At 44.8% G+C, this 18,495-nt stretch overlaps 1 protein-coding gene across 1 annotated transcript in view; it reads right to left on the reverse strand.

Annotated features, from left to right (window-relative positions):
• Nucleotides 1-2,358: 2,358 nt before the first annotated feature.
• PYGL (glycogen phosphorylase L) overlaps nucleotides 2,359-18,495 on the reverse strand; it is a 55,949-nt gene continuing 39,812 nt past the window's right edge. The window contains exons 11-20 of the mRNA XM_082242651.1: nucleotides 18,220-18,383; nucleotides 17,222-17,336; nucleotides 17,000-17,101; nucleotides 16,683-16,830; nucleotides 14,869-14,927; nucleotides 12,662-12,803; nucleotides 9,139-9,346; nucleotides 7,705-7,839; nucleotides 7,446-7,512; nucleotides 2,359-2,595 (exon numbers count right to left, since the gene is read on the reverse strand). Of these exons, the coding sequence (XP_082098777.1) occupies nucleotides 2,398-2,595; nucleotides 7,446-7,512; nucleotides 7,705-7,839; nucleotides 9,139-9,346; nucleotides 12,662-12,803; nucleotides 14,869-14,927; nucleotides 16,683-16,830; nucleotides 17,000-17,101; nucleotides 17,222-17,336; nucleotides 18,220-18,383 (1,338 nt within the window). The 3' untranslated portion in view covers nucleotides 2,359-2,397. The remainder of the gene's footprint in view (nucleotides 2,596-7,445; nucleotides 7,513-7,704; nucleotides 7,840-9,138; nucleotides 9,347-12,661; nucleotides 12,804-14,868; nucleotides 14,928-16,682; nucleotides 16,831-16,999; nucleotides 17,102-17,221; nucleotides 17,337-18,219; nucleotides 18,384-18,495) is intronic.

Here is an 18,495-nt window from a genome sequence, read left to right on the forward strand (position 1 = left end):
ACATACATATATACATATATATATACATACATATATATATACACACACACATACACATATATACACATATACACACATACATATATACACATACATATACAGTGGGTACGGAAAGTATTCAGACCCCCTTAAATTTTTCACTCTTTGTTATATTGCAGCCATTTGCTAAAATCCTTTAAGTTCATTCTTCTTCCTCATGAATGTACACATAGCACCCCATACTGACAGAAAAACTCAGAATTGTTGACATTGTTGCAGATTTATTAAAAAAGAAAAATTGAAATATCACATGGTCCTAAGTATTCAGACCCTTTGCTCAGTATTTAGTAGAAGCCCCCTTTTGATCTAATACAGCCAGGAGTCTTTTTGGGAAAGATGCAAGAAGTCTTTCACACCTGGATTTGGGGATCCTCTGCCATTCCTCCTTGCAGATCCTCTCCAGTTCTGTCAGGTTGGATGGTAAACGTTGGTGGACAGCCATTTTTAGGTCTCTCCAGAGATGCTCAATTGGGTTTAAGTCAGGGCTCTGGCTGGGCCATTCAAGAACAGTCACGGAGTTGTTGTGAAGCCACTCCATTATTTTAGCTGTGTGCTTAGGGTCATTGTCTTGTTGGAAGGTAAACCTTCGGCCCAGTCTGAGGTCCAGAGCACTCTGGAGAAGGTTTTTGTCCAGGATATCCCTGTACTTGGCCGCATTCATCTTTCCCTTGATTGCAACCAGTCGTCCTGTCCCTGCAGCTGAAAAACACCCCCACAGCATGATGCTGCCACCACCATGCTTCACTGTTGGGACTGTATTGGATAGGTGATGAGCAGTGCCTGGTTTTCTCCACACATACCGCTTAGAATTAAGGCCAAAAAGTTCTATTTTGGTCTCAGACCAGAGAATCTTATTTCTCACCATCTTGGAGTCCTTCAGGTGTTTTTTAGCAAACTCCATGCGGGCTTTCATGTGTCTTACACTGAGGGGAGGCTTCCGTCGGGCCACTCTGCCATAAAGCCCCGACTGGTGGAGGGCTGCAGTGATGGTTGACTTTCTACAACTTTCTCCCATCTCCTGACTGCATCTCTGGAGCTCAGCCACAGTGATCTTTGGGTTCTTCTTTACCTCTCTCACCAAGGCTCTTCTCCCCCGATAGCTCAGTTTGGCCGGACGGCCAGCTCTAGGAAGGGTTCTGGTCATCCCAAACGTCTTCCATTTGAGGATTATGGAGGCCACTGTGCTCTTAGGAACCTTAAGTGCAGCATAAATCTTTTTGTAACCTTGGTCAGATCTGTGCCTTGCCACAATTCTGTCTCTGAGCTCTTCAGGCAGTTCCTTTGACCTCATGATTCTCATTTGCTCTGACATGCATTGTGATCTGGAAGGTCTTATATAGACAGGTGTGTGGCTTTCCTAATCAAGTCCAATCAGTATAATCAAACACAGCTGGACTCAAATGAAGGTGTAGAACCATCTCAAGGATGATCAGAAGAAATGGAAAGCACCCGAGTTAAATATATGAGTGTCACAGCAAAGGGTCTGAATACTTAGGACCATGTGATATTTCAGTTTTTCTTTTTTAATAAATCTGCAACAATGTCAACAATTCTGTGTTTTTCTGTCAGTATGGGGTGCTATGTGTACATTCATGAGGAAGAAGAATGAACTTAAATGATTTTAGCAAATGGCTGCAATATAACAAAGAGTGAAAAATTTAAGGGGGTCTGAATACTTTCCGTACCCACTGTATACACATACATACACGTTTAGGGGGTTCTGAGAATTGCGCTAGCAAAAAAAAAAAACACAGATTTTTACATGTAGAAGGGGGAATGCCAGAACAGACCTGGTATGAAAGTGGTTAAGCTATATTGTCACACATTCAATAATTTATACCATACACCATAAATACATATAAACCTTTTCTCTTTAATGTTCGTGGCAGATTAGTAAATGCTTTCCAGATATGTGCACAGAATAGATGTAAAGACATTTTGTTCAAAGGAGCTACATGCTGAAATACATGAGCTGCATTGGTTGGCAGAAATACAGGTAACCATTAATCTGAAGGAAAAAAATAAAAAAAAAAAATGGCTTTGATGCATAAAATCTGTATAAACCATCTACTTGGCACACATACAGTGCAAAAAAGATTTGTTCAGCAAAAAGGGTACATAAGCAAATTTTTCCCACTTAAGAACCTAAATCTGAAAGCAAGAGCTTTGCAGGCAAAGAGCAATGTGCAGAGTCCAGTAGCCCATGGTAAGCATTTGTATATTGCTACATCTAGTTTATTTGAACCAGAATGGCTGCCATGAGTTCCTGCACTCTGCTACCTCTTTAAATACACTATGGTAATATATTACAACAGGTGCTCTGGAACTTCATGCCGGTCTTGCCAGTGACCCAAGACATCATGGTTTTTTTACAGCAGGGGCAGCAGCTTTGGCATCATCAACAGTATCTCTGGGTTCGTTGGGTGGTGGGATCTTCAGGTCAGAGGGCTCTACCCCCCAGATGTCCCGGGCATATTCCTTGATGGTTCTATCACTAGAGAACTTTCCAGACGCTGCAATGTTCTTGATGACAACTTTGGTCCATTCTTTTGGATTCTAGGAGCATAGAAAAAAGCAAGCATAACCATAAATACAGTGCCGATTTAACGGAAAAAGGGTAGCTTAAAAACAGACCAAAAAAAAAAAAAAAATAAGCAACACCTAAAAATGGCAATTGTGCCAGAGCAGTACTCTAAAGCCCCGTACACACGTACCGATCGTCGTCATACAAACGTCGGCGGACGAAAGATCTGCCGATTGTACGCTTGTTAGTATGGTGCCTCCGACAGCTGTCTGCGCACATTCTGCGGACAAGAGTCTTTCTTGCAAACATGAAAATTTTTGTATGCCGACACCAGAACGGACGATTGTTCGCCTGTCAGTACAGAATTCTGCCGACAGACCGCAGATTTGCAAGACTGGGCATGCTCAGAAAAGAAAAAACACAGGGAAAGTTAACCATTACATGACATCACTTCTGCAGTCGGCTGTAGTCGGCGGACAAAATTCTTGGGCAGTCTTTGCACTTTTCAACAGACACCGACATCCCGGGGAGAAAAGACGAACGTTTGTATGCCGACGATCGGTACGTGTGTACGGGGCTTAAGGGTCTACCTTTGCCTGGCAAAAATAGCAGTGCACTTCCTGGTATGTAAGGGTGCCTAGACATTCCTGAGCCTACAGGTCTCATAGCTTTATATCTGAAGTGGGATACTCTAAGGCACTTTTGCCTGTGACTGCTGATCTCAGGAGGTTTGAAGTGACAATTAGTGATGCAACCACTGTTTTCCTTGCTGAAGGCTCTGACATGAGGAAGCAAAGCCCTCCCTCTATAAAAGGGGGACCCGAAACATCCAAACGCATCCATTTTTATTTACTACAGAGCAGGTACAGGATAAAAAAAAAAAAAAAAAAAAAAAAGTAGAGCTACGACTAAGGAATTAGGATCAAAACACGCAAGCCGTTTTATCCTGTACCTACCCTGTAGCAAATAAAGATTACTACATTTGGATGGTTGGGATCGCTGGCTGCCCATTTTAAATTATTACTATTGCACGAGTGACTAGAAGACATTCAAAAGCCCAAGCACCGAAACCACTTTTAAAATCCGGATTGAGCGCGGCTTTCTTTTGCTGTCCATAAGACCACCTTCACACAGCGACACCATGCAGAACAAGGCATATATAAATGACGAGATCAACTGCAGGGAGACCACAGGCAATCCTGTAGAGACTTCTTATGCATTCTACTTGCCTTTTTTTTTGGGACAAAGCAGCATTTAATTTTTAAACCTGTAAAAAAAAAAAAAAAAAAAAAAAAAGGTACTCTTTCCCCCCTGTGAGACCTTTAATGAGGTCATCCAGGGTAGCTCCAAGCAGGCGATTTCCTTGAAAGGGAAGATCAGTCAAGGCCTTTTTAGAAGTCTGGTCCGCAGACCAGCATTTGAGCCAAAAGACACCCCGAAGGACCACTGCAAAACAGAGCCGAGCCGCATCTAAAGAGGCATCACAGATGAACTGCAGCCCCTGGACCAGCTGGTCCGCCTGCTCAGCAAAGGCAGGGGGGAGGGGGGGGGGGGGAGCTGTTCTTCCTGCAGGTCATGGCGTAAAAGCTTGGTCCACTCAGCTTGCGACACCAGGGCAATGGTGAACACCGGCCTCAATGCCGAACCAGCCAGAGTGTACATATTGCAGGCCACAGCCTCCGCCTTCCCGTGAGCCGGATCCTTAAAGGTTGGGGACTCTTCAACCGGAATCATGGTTGTCTTGTTGAATCTGGAAACCGGAGGGTACACCACCGGTGGAACAGTCCCACTTCTTAAGAAGGGACTCCTCATAGGGGTAACACCTATTAAAGAGCTTAGGGACCCCACAGGGATGCTTTAGTCGTCCCCCACTCTTTAGCGACAATTCTGTCAAAATATGCAGGGAAAGGAAACACCTTTGCCACTCTAGATGGCTTGTGAGTGCCAAAGTGAACCTGCGCATCCATCGCAGCTGCATCCTCCATCTTCAAGGTCTCACGCACTGATACGATCAGTGCTTCCACCAGCACCATTTTGTGCTTGGTTGCAGACGTGGAGGAATCATCCTCACGATCAGAGGATACTGGTTTGTAGACCCAGCAGGGTGACCCACATCCGCAGCAGCCAAATCGGATTCAGCAGTGGTCCTCAACTCCGGGCCTCGGGCCCACTAACCGGCCAGGTTTGCAAGATAACTAAATTACACCACAGGTGATCTCATTTGCTGCTCAGTGAATGCAGTATTCTAGTCTGCATCTCCCCAAGGCAATACTTAAATCTAGCCTGTTTGTGGGCCCCGAGGACCACTGAGATTCAGGATCTGAGGAGACCAGGGAAGGCAGGGGGCGGTTTTTGCTAGCCCATCGCCCGAAGACCACCTCCACCCGGGACACAAAGGACTCCAGGACAGTCGGTGCATCGATGGATGGTTGGAGGGCCCCGCAGCCTCAGAGAGGGGATCAGGTGGGGAGACGCGTTTCAAAAGACTCCATGAGTCACCAGGGGGACCCCCACAAAAGTTTAAAACCACCACCTGATCCTCAGCAGAGAGGGAGACCCCCCCAGAAACAGGCACCTGCACTTCACGTGTGGCCATCAGGAAGTGAAAAGATCCAGGAGTCAGCACTAGGGGATGAGGGGCTCCCATTGCAGAAATCCCCACCCACAGGGCTTCACTGTCAGGGCCACCGCCATTTCCAATGGCAAAGCACCACAAAATGACCGCCGGACTACACAAACATGGCCACCTTGTATAGACACAGGCTACAACAAAATGGTGGCACCGCGGGGGGGGGGGGTTGTCCTGCCCTGCTGGGATTGAGTTCGATCCTCTTGGGGTCCTCCCTGGGCCCCCCGGGAGCCGCGTGGCCACCGTTATCTTGGGGCCTTTTGTGCTGTGGATCGGCGGCCATGTTTGTGTATCCTTTCTGCGGGTTCAGAAGTTCCGAATGGAGTCCAGTCGCACGGTAGTGGCGTCCCTACATCAGGGGGATTTTCTCACTTCCAGCGACATCAAAGATGCCTACCTTCACATTCCAATATGTGCTGGTCACCAGCGCTTCCTCCACTTTGCCGTGGGTGAGGAGCATTATCAGTTTGTGGCGTTAAATATTTGTTTTGCCTCCGCTCCTCGGGTCTTCACAAAAGTGTTGGCCCTGGTACTAGCATTGCTGCGTCAGCAGGGGAATCACAGTACTGGGGTACCTGGACGATCTTCTGCGAGCGGAGTCTCCATCTGCTCTGATGGACAACTTGGAGATTACTCTGCGAACTCTGAGGGAGTTCGGTTGGATTCTGAGCCTTCGGAAGTCTGCTCTGGTTCCGTCCACGAGACTGGACTATCTGGGTCTGACTCTGGACTTGGCCTCAGCCAGAGTGTTTCTTCCTCTGGAAGAACTCAAGAAATTGCTAGACAACAGAAGCTGGATTGGCTCCTGCAGATGGTCATCCCTCCGTGCTTGTATGCGGGTGCTGGGATCTACTTTTGAGGCGGGTCCGTTTGCACAGTTCCACACGAGATCTCTGAAAGGAGATCCTGGCGAAATGGAAGAATCCTCAGTCTCTAGACAATCTGATCCTGTTGAGCCAGGGTGAGAGAGGGTCCCTAATCTGATGGCTTTGTTCTCTGGCACTTCAACAGGCACTCCCCCCTGTACTGGATGGTTATCACCACGGATGTCAGCTTGTCCGGATGGAGGGGTGTTCTCAACACAGATCATTCTCAAGGGGTCTGGACTCTTCCAAAGTCCAGACTGCCAATCAATGTACTAGAACTCCGAATGATCAGACTTTGTCTGGCTCATTGGACAGTTCGCCTTCAGAGGTGTCCGGTACGCATTCAATCGGACAATGCTACAGTCGTGGCCTATGTCAATCACCAAGGGGGCACAAGAAGTGCCCTGGCGGCTTAGGGGGCAGCCGGTATTCTAAGGTGGGCAAAACGATTCGTTCCAGCCCTCTGCTGTACACATTCCAGGGGTGGGGAAAATGGCAGATTATCTCAGTCGACAGCCCTTGGACCAGGGGGAGTGGTCGCTTCATCCAGAGGCGTTTCATCAGTTATACCTCTGGTGAGGTACTCCTGAGGTGGACCTGTTGGCCTCATCTCAAGGTACAGAGGTTTGTGGCACGGTCTTGGGATCCTCTAGCCGACGCCACAGACTCCTTAGAGCCAGTATCAACTGATTTATGCCCCCCTCTCAAACTTCTACCAAGACTCCTGCAAAGGATCGAGGCAGAAGGGATTCCGGTCATTCTAGCGGCTCCAGACTGGCATCACCTGTCTTGGTACGCCGATCTGGTACGGCTGGTCGCCGATGCTCCTTGGAGACTTCAATCCACCCAATGGTACTCCAATTACTTCTTCGTTACCACATTAGTTATAACAATTGAATGCACTGCACAGTGGGCATGAATCCCCTGCATCGGGGACAGTGGCGACACTGGGGTTGGTGTCACCTGGTGCGGTAAAACATGGTGTCACACCAAATCCCCTCCCCCACCAAAATGAAATTTTCCCGGCAGCTCCCACCCCCTTTAGCACTGCTGTGCCTCCCGCTAGAAGTGTTTGGCTTTGTGCGATCTTCTGGTTAAGCGACAGTGGTGGAGGCAATCCAGCCCTGGGTGTCACCCAGGTGCAGTCCGCACCCCCATAGAGATGCCCCTGGGCGGGGATAACTGAAGCCATCAGTTGGTGCACAGGAAATGGCTGCAATGATGGTCAGTGGAAGACTCCCTGGTGACCTCCTGTGGAACCCCAGTTGAGAAACCCTTTATGCTATGCTGAATGTAATATAAGCAAACAGTATGTTGATCCGGGGAAGAAGCAGTAATACATTGGAGCCTGTCACAGCTGCACCATGTGCATGTCCTTTGTACTGACCTTGTACAGGGCGCTGACCCTGTCCTGGCACTTCACATAAGCTTCATAGTCAGCAAATACTTTAAACCTGAAGAAGAAATGCAGAAAGTAACATTAGTGGAAACAGTTGGTTATTTCAGCAGTGGACTTGCACACAATGGATTATCTCACAATAAGTTGTGCGGTACAGAATCACTTTCTGTCTAACAGAGGAATCCTTTGTATACATGTGCCACAATGCTTTGCATTTTGCTAAAGCGCAGGCCAACTAGTTACTCACCTATCATTGTTGAAAAGCATGTTGACTATGTCTTTGAAAAGGTCGGGCTTTGTGGGAGAGAAAAAGCCGCTTTGAATCTGGTCCATAACTTTCTTGAGCTCTGGAAGTTTTTCGTAGTATTCTCGTGCATTGTACCTGAAAAGAGGAGATATCAGTTAAAAAAAAAAAAAAAAAAACACAACACTACACACCACAATGCACCCAACTTACAACCCATACCTACTACTTGCTTTGAACCTTTGCTCTAATGTTCAGGCTGGGGGGTAAATCTAAAATTCATAGGACTCCTTTACATGGGTGGCAGGCAGGGCCAGGTCTACCTTGTCAGATATGGGGGCGCAGTAAAAAAGGTTAGGTGGGCAGAGAATGGGGAGGTCAGCAGGACAGTGTACAGGGGGTTCTCAGGGCAGAGGACAGGTTTATATGTCAGCGTACAGGTGATAAAATTTGTAGGGCAGTGTACAGGAATAGCAGGGCACCGTACTGGAGTCAGTAAGGGCAGAAGACAGGGGTCACCAATGGCAGGGCACTGGGCAGAGCTTTTTCTCCCATCTCTGCAGTGTACACAGCCGGAGCAATAGAAGCGCAGCTGCAGTAACCAGCTACACAGTATGTGGATCGTAGCTGTTAGTAAGGAAAATCAGATTTAATCCACAGTGTGTAAAGAAAATCAGATCTACAGTGTGTAAGGAAAATCAGATTTCATCTACAGTGTGTGCTGTGTGGGAAGGCGGTCTCGTTGCCGGTGCTCAGGCTGTGTACGCTGCAGGGATGGCATACAAGCAGGCACAGCGTTGGGGGGGGGGGGGGGGGGACACAGACCACCCCAGCAACCCCACGTTAGTACTCACTGCCACTGTGCAGCAAAAACTACACCGCAGGTTGCAATTGGTGAGAAGTACAGGCATTTAGGAGGCAACATATGGCCTCGGAGCTGCCCGTCATTTGCCTCTGAAAAGTGGTAAACGGTAATTGCTTTTCAGAGGGGAGGCAGTGACAACTAAAAAAGTGTAAACCAGGCCATCAGAGGACTACTGCAATTTTCAGGCCAGTGCCTCCTAAAGTTAGGCAACTGTGTACCATCTTTCCAGCTTAAGAAATGGCCCATTGTAGCTGGTACACTCTAATATTTTGGCTGTCTCAGCATGCACATCACTTTCTTCATACTTCCATAAAGAGGCCACTGTGTCGATAAGAGCACCTCTCTACCCATGTGTTGAGAGCAAGACAAAAAAGGTCAACCAAAGTCTATGGCATGTACTTTCATACACGGATCTAGGTCTGCATAGGTGTTGTCAAACAGCCAAGATTGTGATTTTATTATTCTTTTGAAATTAGATTTTTATCTCTAAATCCTAGGACAGGCTCTGCCTCAGATAAGGGGCATATGATGAGTGGTGTAAACATAACACTTTGGAAACATTTAGAACATACCCCTTTTTGTCCATCTCCTCCACTTCCTCAATTCGCATTCCAAAGATGAACAGGTTCTCCTCTCCGGCCTCCTCTGCCATTTCCACATTGGCACCATCCATGGTACCAATAGTCAGCGCTCCATTCAACATGAACTTCATGTTCCCAGTGCCGGAGGCCTCAGTGCCCGCTGTGGAGATCTGTTCTGACAAGTCTGTGGCTGGGATCACTGTCAATGCAACACAAGAGATTAGATCTCTGCAATATCGCCAAGTCTGGATCATCATGAAAAACACCCCTCAGGAGGAGTCTCACTTTTTTTTTTTTTTTTTTTTTTGTGTGAAAAACTTAAAATTACAGCCATTTCTGGCATAAGTAAAGCAGAAAAAAAATAAAAAAAAAGTCAAATTCTCTTTTGCCCAGCTCCATTAAAAGGAAATTTAGCCTAACTTCCTCTGCCCCTGTGACAAACCATGCAAACATGAAGGGGGAGGGATTGTGACCATGTCAAGAAGGCACAAACCGCTATATAAAACCATTATCAGAAGTTCCAACCATTCTCCGCTTTACTAAAATGTTTTTATGCATCTCCTCTCTACATTACAGAGACTTTCCATCATTTTCTGTGCTGACTAGAAGCAGAATCTCTCAAATAGAGAGACAGATGGCAAGAAAAGCTCGACCAAATTATTTAACACTTCCTCCCTATCTAATACCAAGAAAAATGTTACTGGAGCTGGGCTTTAAATAAAACGGTCACCCATAATGCTGTGCTGACAATCTGGTTAGGTAACCTCTAACCCCAGTCTGAAGAACTGCTGACTAGTAGTATTACCAACTACTGGAAAGGTTCACAGAAGGCCTCTACAGGTAAGGCTGTGTGTCCCCCATGTGTATAATGGATGGGTTTGTTTTAAGCTCCGGTTAAAAATATTAAAAAAAAATAATTAAAAAAAAAAGGGGGCCAATAGCACATTCTCCCTAGAATATATTATAAAAATGTACACTGCTCAAAAAAATTAAAGGAACACTTTGAAAACACATCAGAGCTCAATGGAGAAAAATGAAAATGCTGGATGTCTATACTGATATGGACTGTGTTAGGAATGAAAGAATGCCACAGTTTGATAGAAATGAAAATCAGAGGGCTAAATGCAAAGACAGCCCAAAAATCAAAGTGAAAAAACGATGCAGCAGGCTAGTCCATTATGCTGAAATTTCATTGCAGCAATTGCAAAAAAACAAAAAAAAAAACCAACCAGGTACTTGGTAGTGTGTATGGCGCCCACATGCCTGACAACGTCAGGGCATGCTCCTAATGAGACGACAGATTGTGTCCTGCAGTATTTCCTCCCAGATCTGAACCAGGGCATCACCGAGCTCCTGAACAGACTGGAGGTGCAACCTGGCGGCGTTGGATGGACCAAAACAATGTCCCCAGAGGCGTTCTATAGGATTTAGGTCAGGTAAGCGTGGGGGCCATTCAGTGGTATAAATTCCTTCATCCTTCAGGAACTTGCTGCATACTCTCGCCACATGATTCCGGGCAATGTCATGCACCAGGAGGGACCCAGGACCCACTGGGCCAGTGTAGGGTCTGACAATGGGTCCAAGGATTTCATCCAGATACCGAATGGCAGTTAGGGTGCCATTGTCTAGCCTGTAGAGGTCTGTGTGTCCCTCCATGGATATGACCATCACCAAACCGGTCATGCCGAATGATGTTACAGGCAGCATAATGTTCTCCATGGCTTCTCCAGACCCTTTCACGTCTGTCACATGAGCCAAGGGTGAACCTGCTCTCATCTGTGAAAAGCAAAGGGCTCCAGTGACAGACCTGACAATTCTGGTGTTCAATGGCAAATGCCAATCAAGCTCTACGGTGCCGGGCAGTGAGCACAGGGCCCACTAGAGGACGTCGGGCCCTCAGGCCACCCTCATGAAGTCAGTTTCCAATTGTTTGGTCAGAGACATTCACACCAGTGGCCTGCTGGAGGTCATTTTGTAGGGCTCTGGCAGTGCTCATCCTGTTCCTCCATGCACAAAGGAGCAGATACCGGTCCTGCTGATGGGTTAAGATGCCCGTCTCCTGGAATCTCCAACATGCTGTGGAGACTGGCAATGGCACGTATTGATGTGCCATCTTGGAGGAGTTGGCCTGCCTGTGCATGTCTATAGGGCCCAGGTATCGCCTCATGCTACCAGTAGTGACACTGACCCTAGCCAAATGCAAAACTAGTGAAAAACCATCAGAAAAGAGGAGTAGGGGAAAAAAAAAAAAAAAAAAAGTCAGACACCTGTAAAACCCATTCCAGTTTTGGAGGTCATCTCATTGTTGCCAATCTAGTGCACCTGTTGATAAATTCATTAAAACCAAGGCAGCTGAAACTGATTTACAACCCCCTCTGTTACTGAACTGCTTAGATCAATATCTCAGGAGTTTAACCAACTTGATGCTATACTCTGATTAAAAAAGTGTTTCTTTAATGTATTTGAGCAGTGTACTTTTCCCTAATGTTCCACTATTTACGCCTTTCTCGGCTAAAACTCCAAGGGGGAGATTTACTAAAACTGGAGTGTGAAGAATCTGGTGTGGCTGTGCATAGTAAACCAATCCAGTGGTGTATTTTGGTTTTGTGCTGCCCAAGGCAAGACTAAAATTGGGCACCCCCCCCCCCCCCCATGTAAATTTGCCCCACTCCTTTTTTTAAAGTATGTTTTCCCCAAAATTGAAGGACTACAAGTCCCAGCATGAACCCCTGAGATCTCACAAGAGGGGGGGGGGGGTGAGAGGGCTGGGAGAGAGAGGGGATGAGAGGGGGAGAGAGAGGGGGGGTGATAGAGAGGGGGGTGAGAGAGGGGGGGGAATCAAAGAGTTAGAGAGAGAGGGGGGATGAGAGAGAGAGGGGGGTGAGAGAGGGGGATGAAAGAGAGGGGGGATGAGAGAGAGAGAGGGGATGAGAGAGAGAGAGGGGGGTGAGAGAGGCGGCTCTAGCAACCAGTGGCCAATAAAGTCTCAGGTGGAGGGGGGGCAGCTTTTTTGCTGCCCCCCTGCAATGTGCCGCCCTAGGCCTGGGCCTTGTTGGCCTAGGCCAAAATACAGCACTGAACCAATCAACATCAAACTTGCACAGCTGCACCAGATTCTGTGCGCTCCAGTTTTAGTAAATCTAAGTGCAGGAAAAAAAAAAACCTATCCATTTACAAAATTTTATAACAAAACAAAAAAAACTTTTTTTTTTCCAAACTTTTCAGTCTTATTTGTTTAGCAAAAAAAGAAACAACCTTGCGGTGATCAAATACTACCAAAAGAAAGCTCTATTAGTGGGAAAAATTACATAATTTGGTTTAGGTACAGTGTTGCATGACCGTGCAATTGTCATTCAAAATGCAACAACGCTAAAAGCTATAAATTGGCCTGGGCGGGAAGGGGGAAAAGTGCCTGGTATTGAAGTGGTTAAGGAAAGATTTGACTGTGCTCCGGTGACTTCCTGTGTGACGATCCTACAGAAGATCCCACCTTCCCAGTAACTCTAGGACAAACCTTTTTCTGCCAGAGAGACTCTGTAATTCTCCAGGTAAATGACTTTCAGCTTGTTCCCCACTCCAGGATCATTGTTCACAATCTCCCCGACAGCGGTGATGAGTTTTATGATCAACTTGGCCATGTAATACCCTGGAGCAGCCTGAAATCACAGAAAAGTGATCATTGGAATAGCAATGCAGATAATGTGCATAATTTTACATTTCCTTTTCAGCCATGAGACCAGCAACTCATTCCATAGGCAGCTAAAGCTAGAGCCAATGCAATTCAGGGAACCCGTCTAAGGATCCCTTGTTGCCACATCTAATAGGGCTTGAACTGTGCCAGGCCAGGAAACTGTAGTATATGATACAGCAACAGGTGAGTCCTCTACTCCAGTGGTCCTCAACCCTGGCCTACAGGGCCCACTAACAGGCCAGGTTTGCAAGATAACTGAAATACATCCCAGGTGATATCATTTGCTGCTCAGTGATTGCAGTACTCTAGTCTGTATCTCCCCAAGGTAATACTTAAAATCTTGCCTGTTAGTGGGCCCTGAGGACCGGAGTTGAGGACCACTGCTCTACTCAACCCAGAGGTGATAAGCTATTGTTGTTTACTCAAGTATACAGAGCATTGCACCCACGATCGGCAGATTACGGGTGCAATATCAGGCTCCTACACAGCCTTGTGCCCATATCCCCATATGGACTTTCCGTTACAAAGTTAGAAGAAGAATGAATGGACTCAGCGTGCTCGCAGCCCCTTCAAACTACAAGTCTGTCTGCTGTGGTGGAAGGCGGTACTTGTTCTTTATTCACAGAACTCAGCTCTGCCCACACAGCCGCGTGTTTTTCAAGGGACAGCGGGTAAAAGACAACCCCCCCCCCTGCAGTTATAGACCAGGAAGTTCTGGGAGTGGGAGTCGGGTGCATAGAAGCATGTTACAACCTACATAAACCTAACCCCCAATATGGGTGCAACATGAAATCTGCTCCTAAAAAATGTGAACCTATCCTTTAAAAGCATTTTACCTGCTATTGGGGCAGCCATCTTGGGTGTGCTCAGTAGAGAGCATCATACTAGGGCCAATTTTAGACAGGATCCAAAATTAGTTTCGGATAGAGTAGTTTAGTTAGGCATCTTTGCTGGTTAGCTAAAAAGTCTCTCTCTCTCGACATCACATTCTGGAGCATGATGGGATGGTGATGTCACAAGGGAACGGGGGTCTCAAGATGTCACCAGCTGGCTGAGCCCCATGGCTATATAATAAAAAGGCACACACTGGAGCCAACAACAGCGGGAGCTAGCATTGGGAAAAAGACGACACGTTGGAGCTACTTTAATAAAAAGGAATGTCAAAAACCTGTGTACGGTTTTAAAATCTTCACACTTTTTGGGTGAATGGGGGGGCCAGATCTGGGGGCTTCTAGATTCTGATAAGCCCCCTGCCCGCAGACCCCCACAACCACTGGCAAGGTGCTTTGGAGTGGGGGGGTGGGGGGCGCTACGGTCGGCTCCACTTTCACTTGCCAGGTTGCATGTTTAGAAAAGGGTCTGGTATGGTCTTGGGAGGGGGGAGAATCCGTACCGTACCAACACCATACCATGCGGTACCAGCAGTGGAAAAGCACAAAAGCGAGCCGAACCATTCGGTTCCATGCAGTGGAAAAGCCCCATAACAGTTTTTTTTTTTTTTTTAATTTTGGCGTAGGGTTACCCTTTAAGATCCGCAGCACAAGTCGCATTCAACAAGTTGGATCAGTTCAGATGATGATCCGACTTCAAGGATATTCAATCGACCAAAGTAGTGCAGGAACCTTTTTTCAAACTCGGACCAGTTAGGACAGCTCTCAAAAAGGGAATCATTGATTTATACACGTATGTCACACCTGTGTGAACCGGGCCCAATTGTTACAGCTTAATTGAACAATGTGAAGTTAGAATCTTGGCTACCATGCACAGCCGCACCCGATTTTCAACTCTCCAGTTTTTGTAAATCACCTCCAAGTTTTCTAGATTTAGGATTGGATTGTTTCTTCTAGTATTAAATTATCAGCCACTATATTCAAATGGAACAATGCAGACATGGATCATTTTGACAATTTATCCCAATGCAGGTCACCGGTGAAGATGATCCATTGCTCCGATTATGCTACATATTCAACCTAAAATGTGGAATGGATCCGAATCATCTAATACTAAATTCACAATAAGCATTTGGTTACCTTTCCACCAATTATAACGGTCCTTGGAACAAATTCCTTTTTGGGGTTTTCTTTAATACCTGGGAAAAAAAAAAAAGACAAAAAGTTGGACTGTGCAGCACACAGCGGTGTCTGAGAGATAACCAACTACTGCCAGATCCATCCTCGGCTGTCATTTATTAGAGAATGCAAGACGGTTTAATTAGCCATGTAATGGATATTGTAGATCATTAAATAGAGGTCTGGTATGAACCTGCTCAGCTATGACATGAAGTGGCCCAAATCCGCCAATTATATATAGTCTACATTCAGAGACCCCTTAACAGCAAATTGCTTTTCAAAACAGGTGTTTTTTTTTTTGCTGAAATTGCTCGGGTTATGTGGGCTGAATAGTTGGAAATAATCCTATAAACAAAAAGGAATTTAACCACTTACCAACTGTCCTAATATATACGTGATCCTGCACTTCCGGGCAGGGGGCACGAATGCCCTTTAAGGGTTAAATAAGGCAGTGAGGAGCCTGTAATAGTTGTGCGTATTGGGCCCACAACTAGCTGTGTGTAGCACCCATTTTGTTCATGTCTCGGCTAATCTCAGCCGGTCATGTGACGGGGATAACCACGGTGACCTTGCCTCCCACCTTTTTCTTTCAGTTATACAATACACAAACTGTTAACCGATTCCATGGCCTTATCAATCCATTGATCGGACACACCCTTTCCATTAACCAATCCACATTCCCTGGTCTGGAAACCCTAATAAGGAAAAAAAAAAAGTCACTCTTGCAAGCTGGGCAATTCAGAGAACAAATAACTAGCTTTGTTGAATGGGACGGGCAATACATATCTGTAAAAAGGGTTATTAGTTATAACTCAGCAGGTTTTATAACTCATGAAATAATAGCACAGCCAAAATATGGGACATATTTACTTTCCTCAGTTAATTTGTAAAGTTTCAAGGTCAGACACCCCTATGTCAGACCACATGGGGAACCACTGGCACCCCTTATCACTCCTAGGTAAAGTAGACATCTGAAACGGGTCCCATTTATATTTTGAAGTAAATTTCACGCTGATCAATAATCTGCTGGTTAGCAAACTAAGACATTCAGAGATATGAATACTTATCCAAAATTGTATCCAAGACATAGTCCTAAACATAGTGACCTCTCAGCAACCACCCCTTAGACCAGATGATTGGTCAGATTGTCTCGGTCAACACCCCTTTGATCCCAAAGAAAAGGGAGATGCCAGGACAGTTTGACAGTTCTCATGCACCATCAAATCAGGAACATTTGTCAAGTTTGAGAACTGATAATACCTGGCTCATCAACTGAACTCAGATAAACCCAAGGCCACTGCAACTATTCTTCCCTCACAGCTCAGTTTTATTTCTCTGTTGCTGTATTATTTCTTTGCAACACCCTTTTCTCTGTAATTATTTTATTTGCGCCAAGTTGACTTTTTCATTATTAACCCTTATTTTGGAGTGGTAAAACTGTCTTTAAGGCCTATAATGCAAGCTAAACTAATCCCGGTCTCTTGAAGAGCACTGCGGTACACAATAAAATCGCTGAACATACCGGTCTTTGACAAGTATGCGTTACAGATGTTTATTCTAAAATCATAATTGGTATTGCCAAGTTAGAGTTTCTGCCTCTTAAAAGGCGTTAGTGGTAGCTAAAGTGTTATTTAACAATCGCTCTCAGGCTGCTGGCACCTTGATTGTGGTCCCGCAAGCTGGAAAATCTTTGTGTAGGGTGCAGCCGAGTGCGTCAACGATGAGTGCAAAGGTACATGAGCCGTAAAGATTAATATTGTAGAGAGGCAACTCACGGTTGTACATGGTGACAATATAGAGGCAGTTGAGTAACTGTCTCTTGTACTCATGAATCCTCTTCACTTGCACATCAAACATGGAAGCTGGATTCAACTTCATCTTGTATTCCTTCTCCAGGTACTGAATAAACTTCACTTTGTTTTCCTGGAAGCAGAAACCAAAGCTCTAGTAGATATCCCCTTTCCTCCCGGATAAGGCCGGTCATGTTAGACATTTGTAGGCCTCCTCCATTAGACAAGGTGCCGGACCATTTCCCATTATGGAGTAAGTCTGGTCACATCTCTGGCCCTCCCAATAAATCCATCCCACTTACCTCTTTCACCTTGGACACGTCTCTGATGAACTCATTGTCATCAACAAACTTTTTCAGCTTGGTCAGCTGGTTCAAATCTTTGATATAATCCTCCCCGATTTTCTGAAACACAAAAAAAAAAAAAAAAAAAAAAAAAAAAAAAATCAGTCAGTTTCATTTATAGCCCAAATTAATTAAATCAGCATTGCCAGAGGAAAGGGCAATACAAGATGGAATAATTACCTCCGCTATAAGTTCTGCAAGACCCGGATTGCACAGCAGCAACCATCGGCGAGGTGTGATTCCGTTGGTCTTGTTTTGGAACTTATCTGGGTCCAGGTCACTGAAATCTTTAAATCTAAAAATAAAAAAGCCCATAAAAAAAAATAGTAAAAAAAAAAAAAAAAAAAAAAATCTAAACAGCATATACATTTCCTTCTATCTAGAGGTCTAGAGGCAGCCACCTAGTGGGCATGAGTAGTATGGCAGCCATCTTTCCCCCTACACAGATGAAATATAGAATGCTGCCTTCATTTATGGTTACATTTTTTCAAACTGGCATTTTTACCTCCTTATTACCATTAATATACACCTTTAGTAAAGGGAGCACAGAATTCCCAGATCATCATGAGTTCTAAAGAGAACAAAAAGGCTGTTCACTTTCTGACTCCATGAAAGCCTGTACGGAGCCATCCAAATGGTGGGAGAAAGAAAGTTACTGTTCCGAGTTTGGCATGGGCTACAAATAATTAAGGCTTTCAGCAAAGCAGTTGAGGCTAAATCTGGTAAACATGTTAAGAGCAGCCAGGATCACCACCCACTGGCTTGAAATCTAAAAATAAAGGACCTAATGAGGACCCGATTACGTTTCAGAAAGCAGGACAGCAATGTGGTTTGATAGATTAAAAGGAAAAAATGTTTTTATATATTTGATATAATAAAATTAAATAAAAATTAAATATAATAAAATATTTAAAATAATTATAATTTTAGATTATAATATTATAATTATAATATTATAATTATAATTTTAGATTATAATATTATAATTATAATTTTAGATTATAATATTATAATTATAATTTTAGATTATAATATTATAATTTTAAAAAATAATATTATAATTATAATTTTAAAATATTAATAATAATAATAATAATAATAATTTTAGAATATATATATATATATATTTATTTTTTTTTTTCTATCCATCTATCTGTGACGGTTTCCTGTGAACTTACACTTGAGTTTTCACAATTTTTGAGTGGATTTTGGCCACCCCATTGACAGCATGAGAGCCGACAATGCACAGGTGAGCCATGTTGATCCTCTTTATGCCATCCTCTTCGATCAGCGACATACGTCTGAGACGGCCTATGTCTCCGGGATAGTTGGCGGTAACCCTCTGAAATTTACCAGAAAAAGATCATGTCTATATTCAATACTTTGCTCATTTTAAATATCAAGATTGTCAGGCAGATAAGCAGGATGGAGCCGCTACAAACAGCACTAGTTTC

The sequence above is a fragment of the Pelophylax lessonae genome (assembly GCF_965119305.1).
Source record: "Pelophylax lessonae genome assembly, chromosome: 13".
Lineage (NCBI taxonomy): Eukaryota > Metazoa > Chordata > Amphibia > Anura > Ranidae > Pelophylax > Pelophylax lessonae.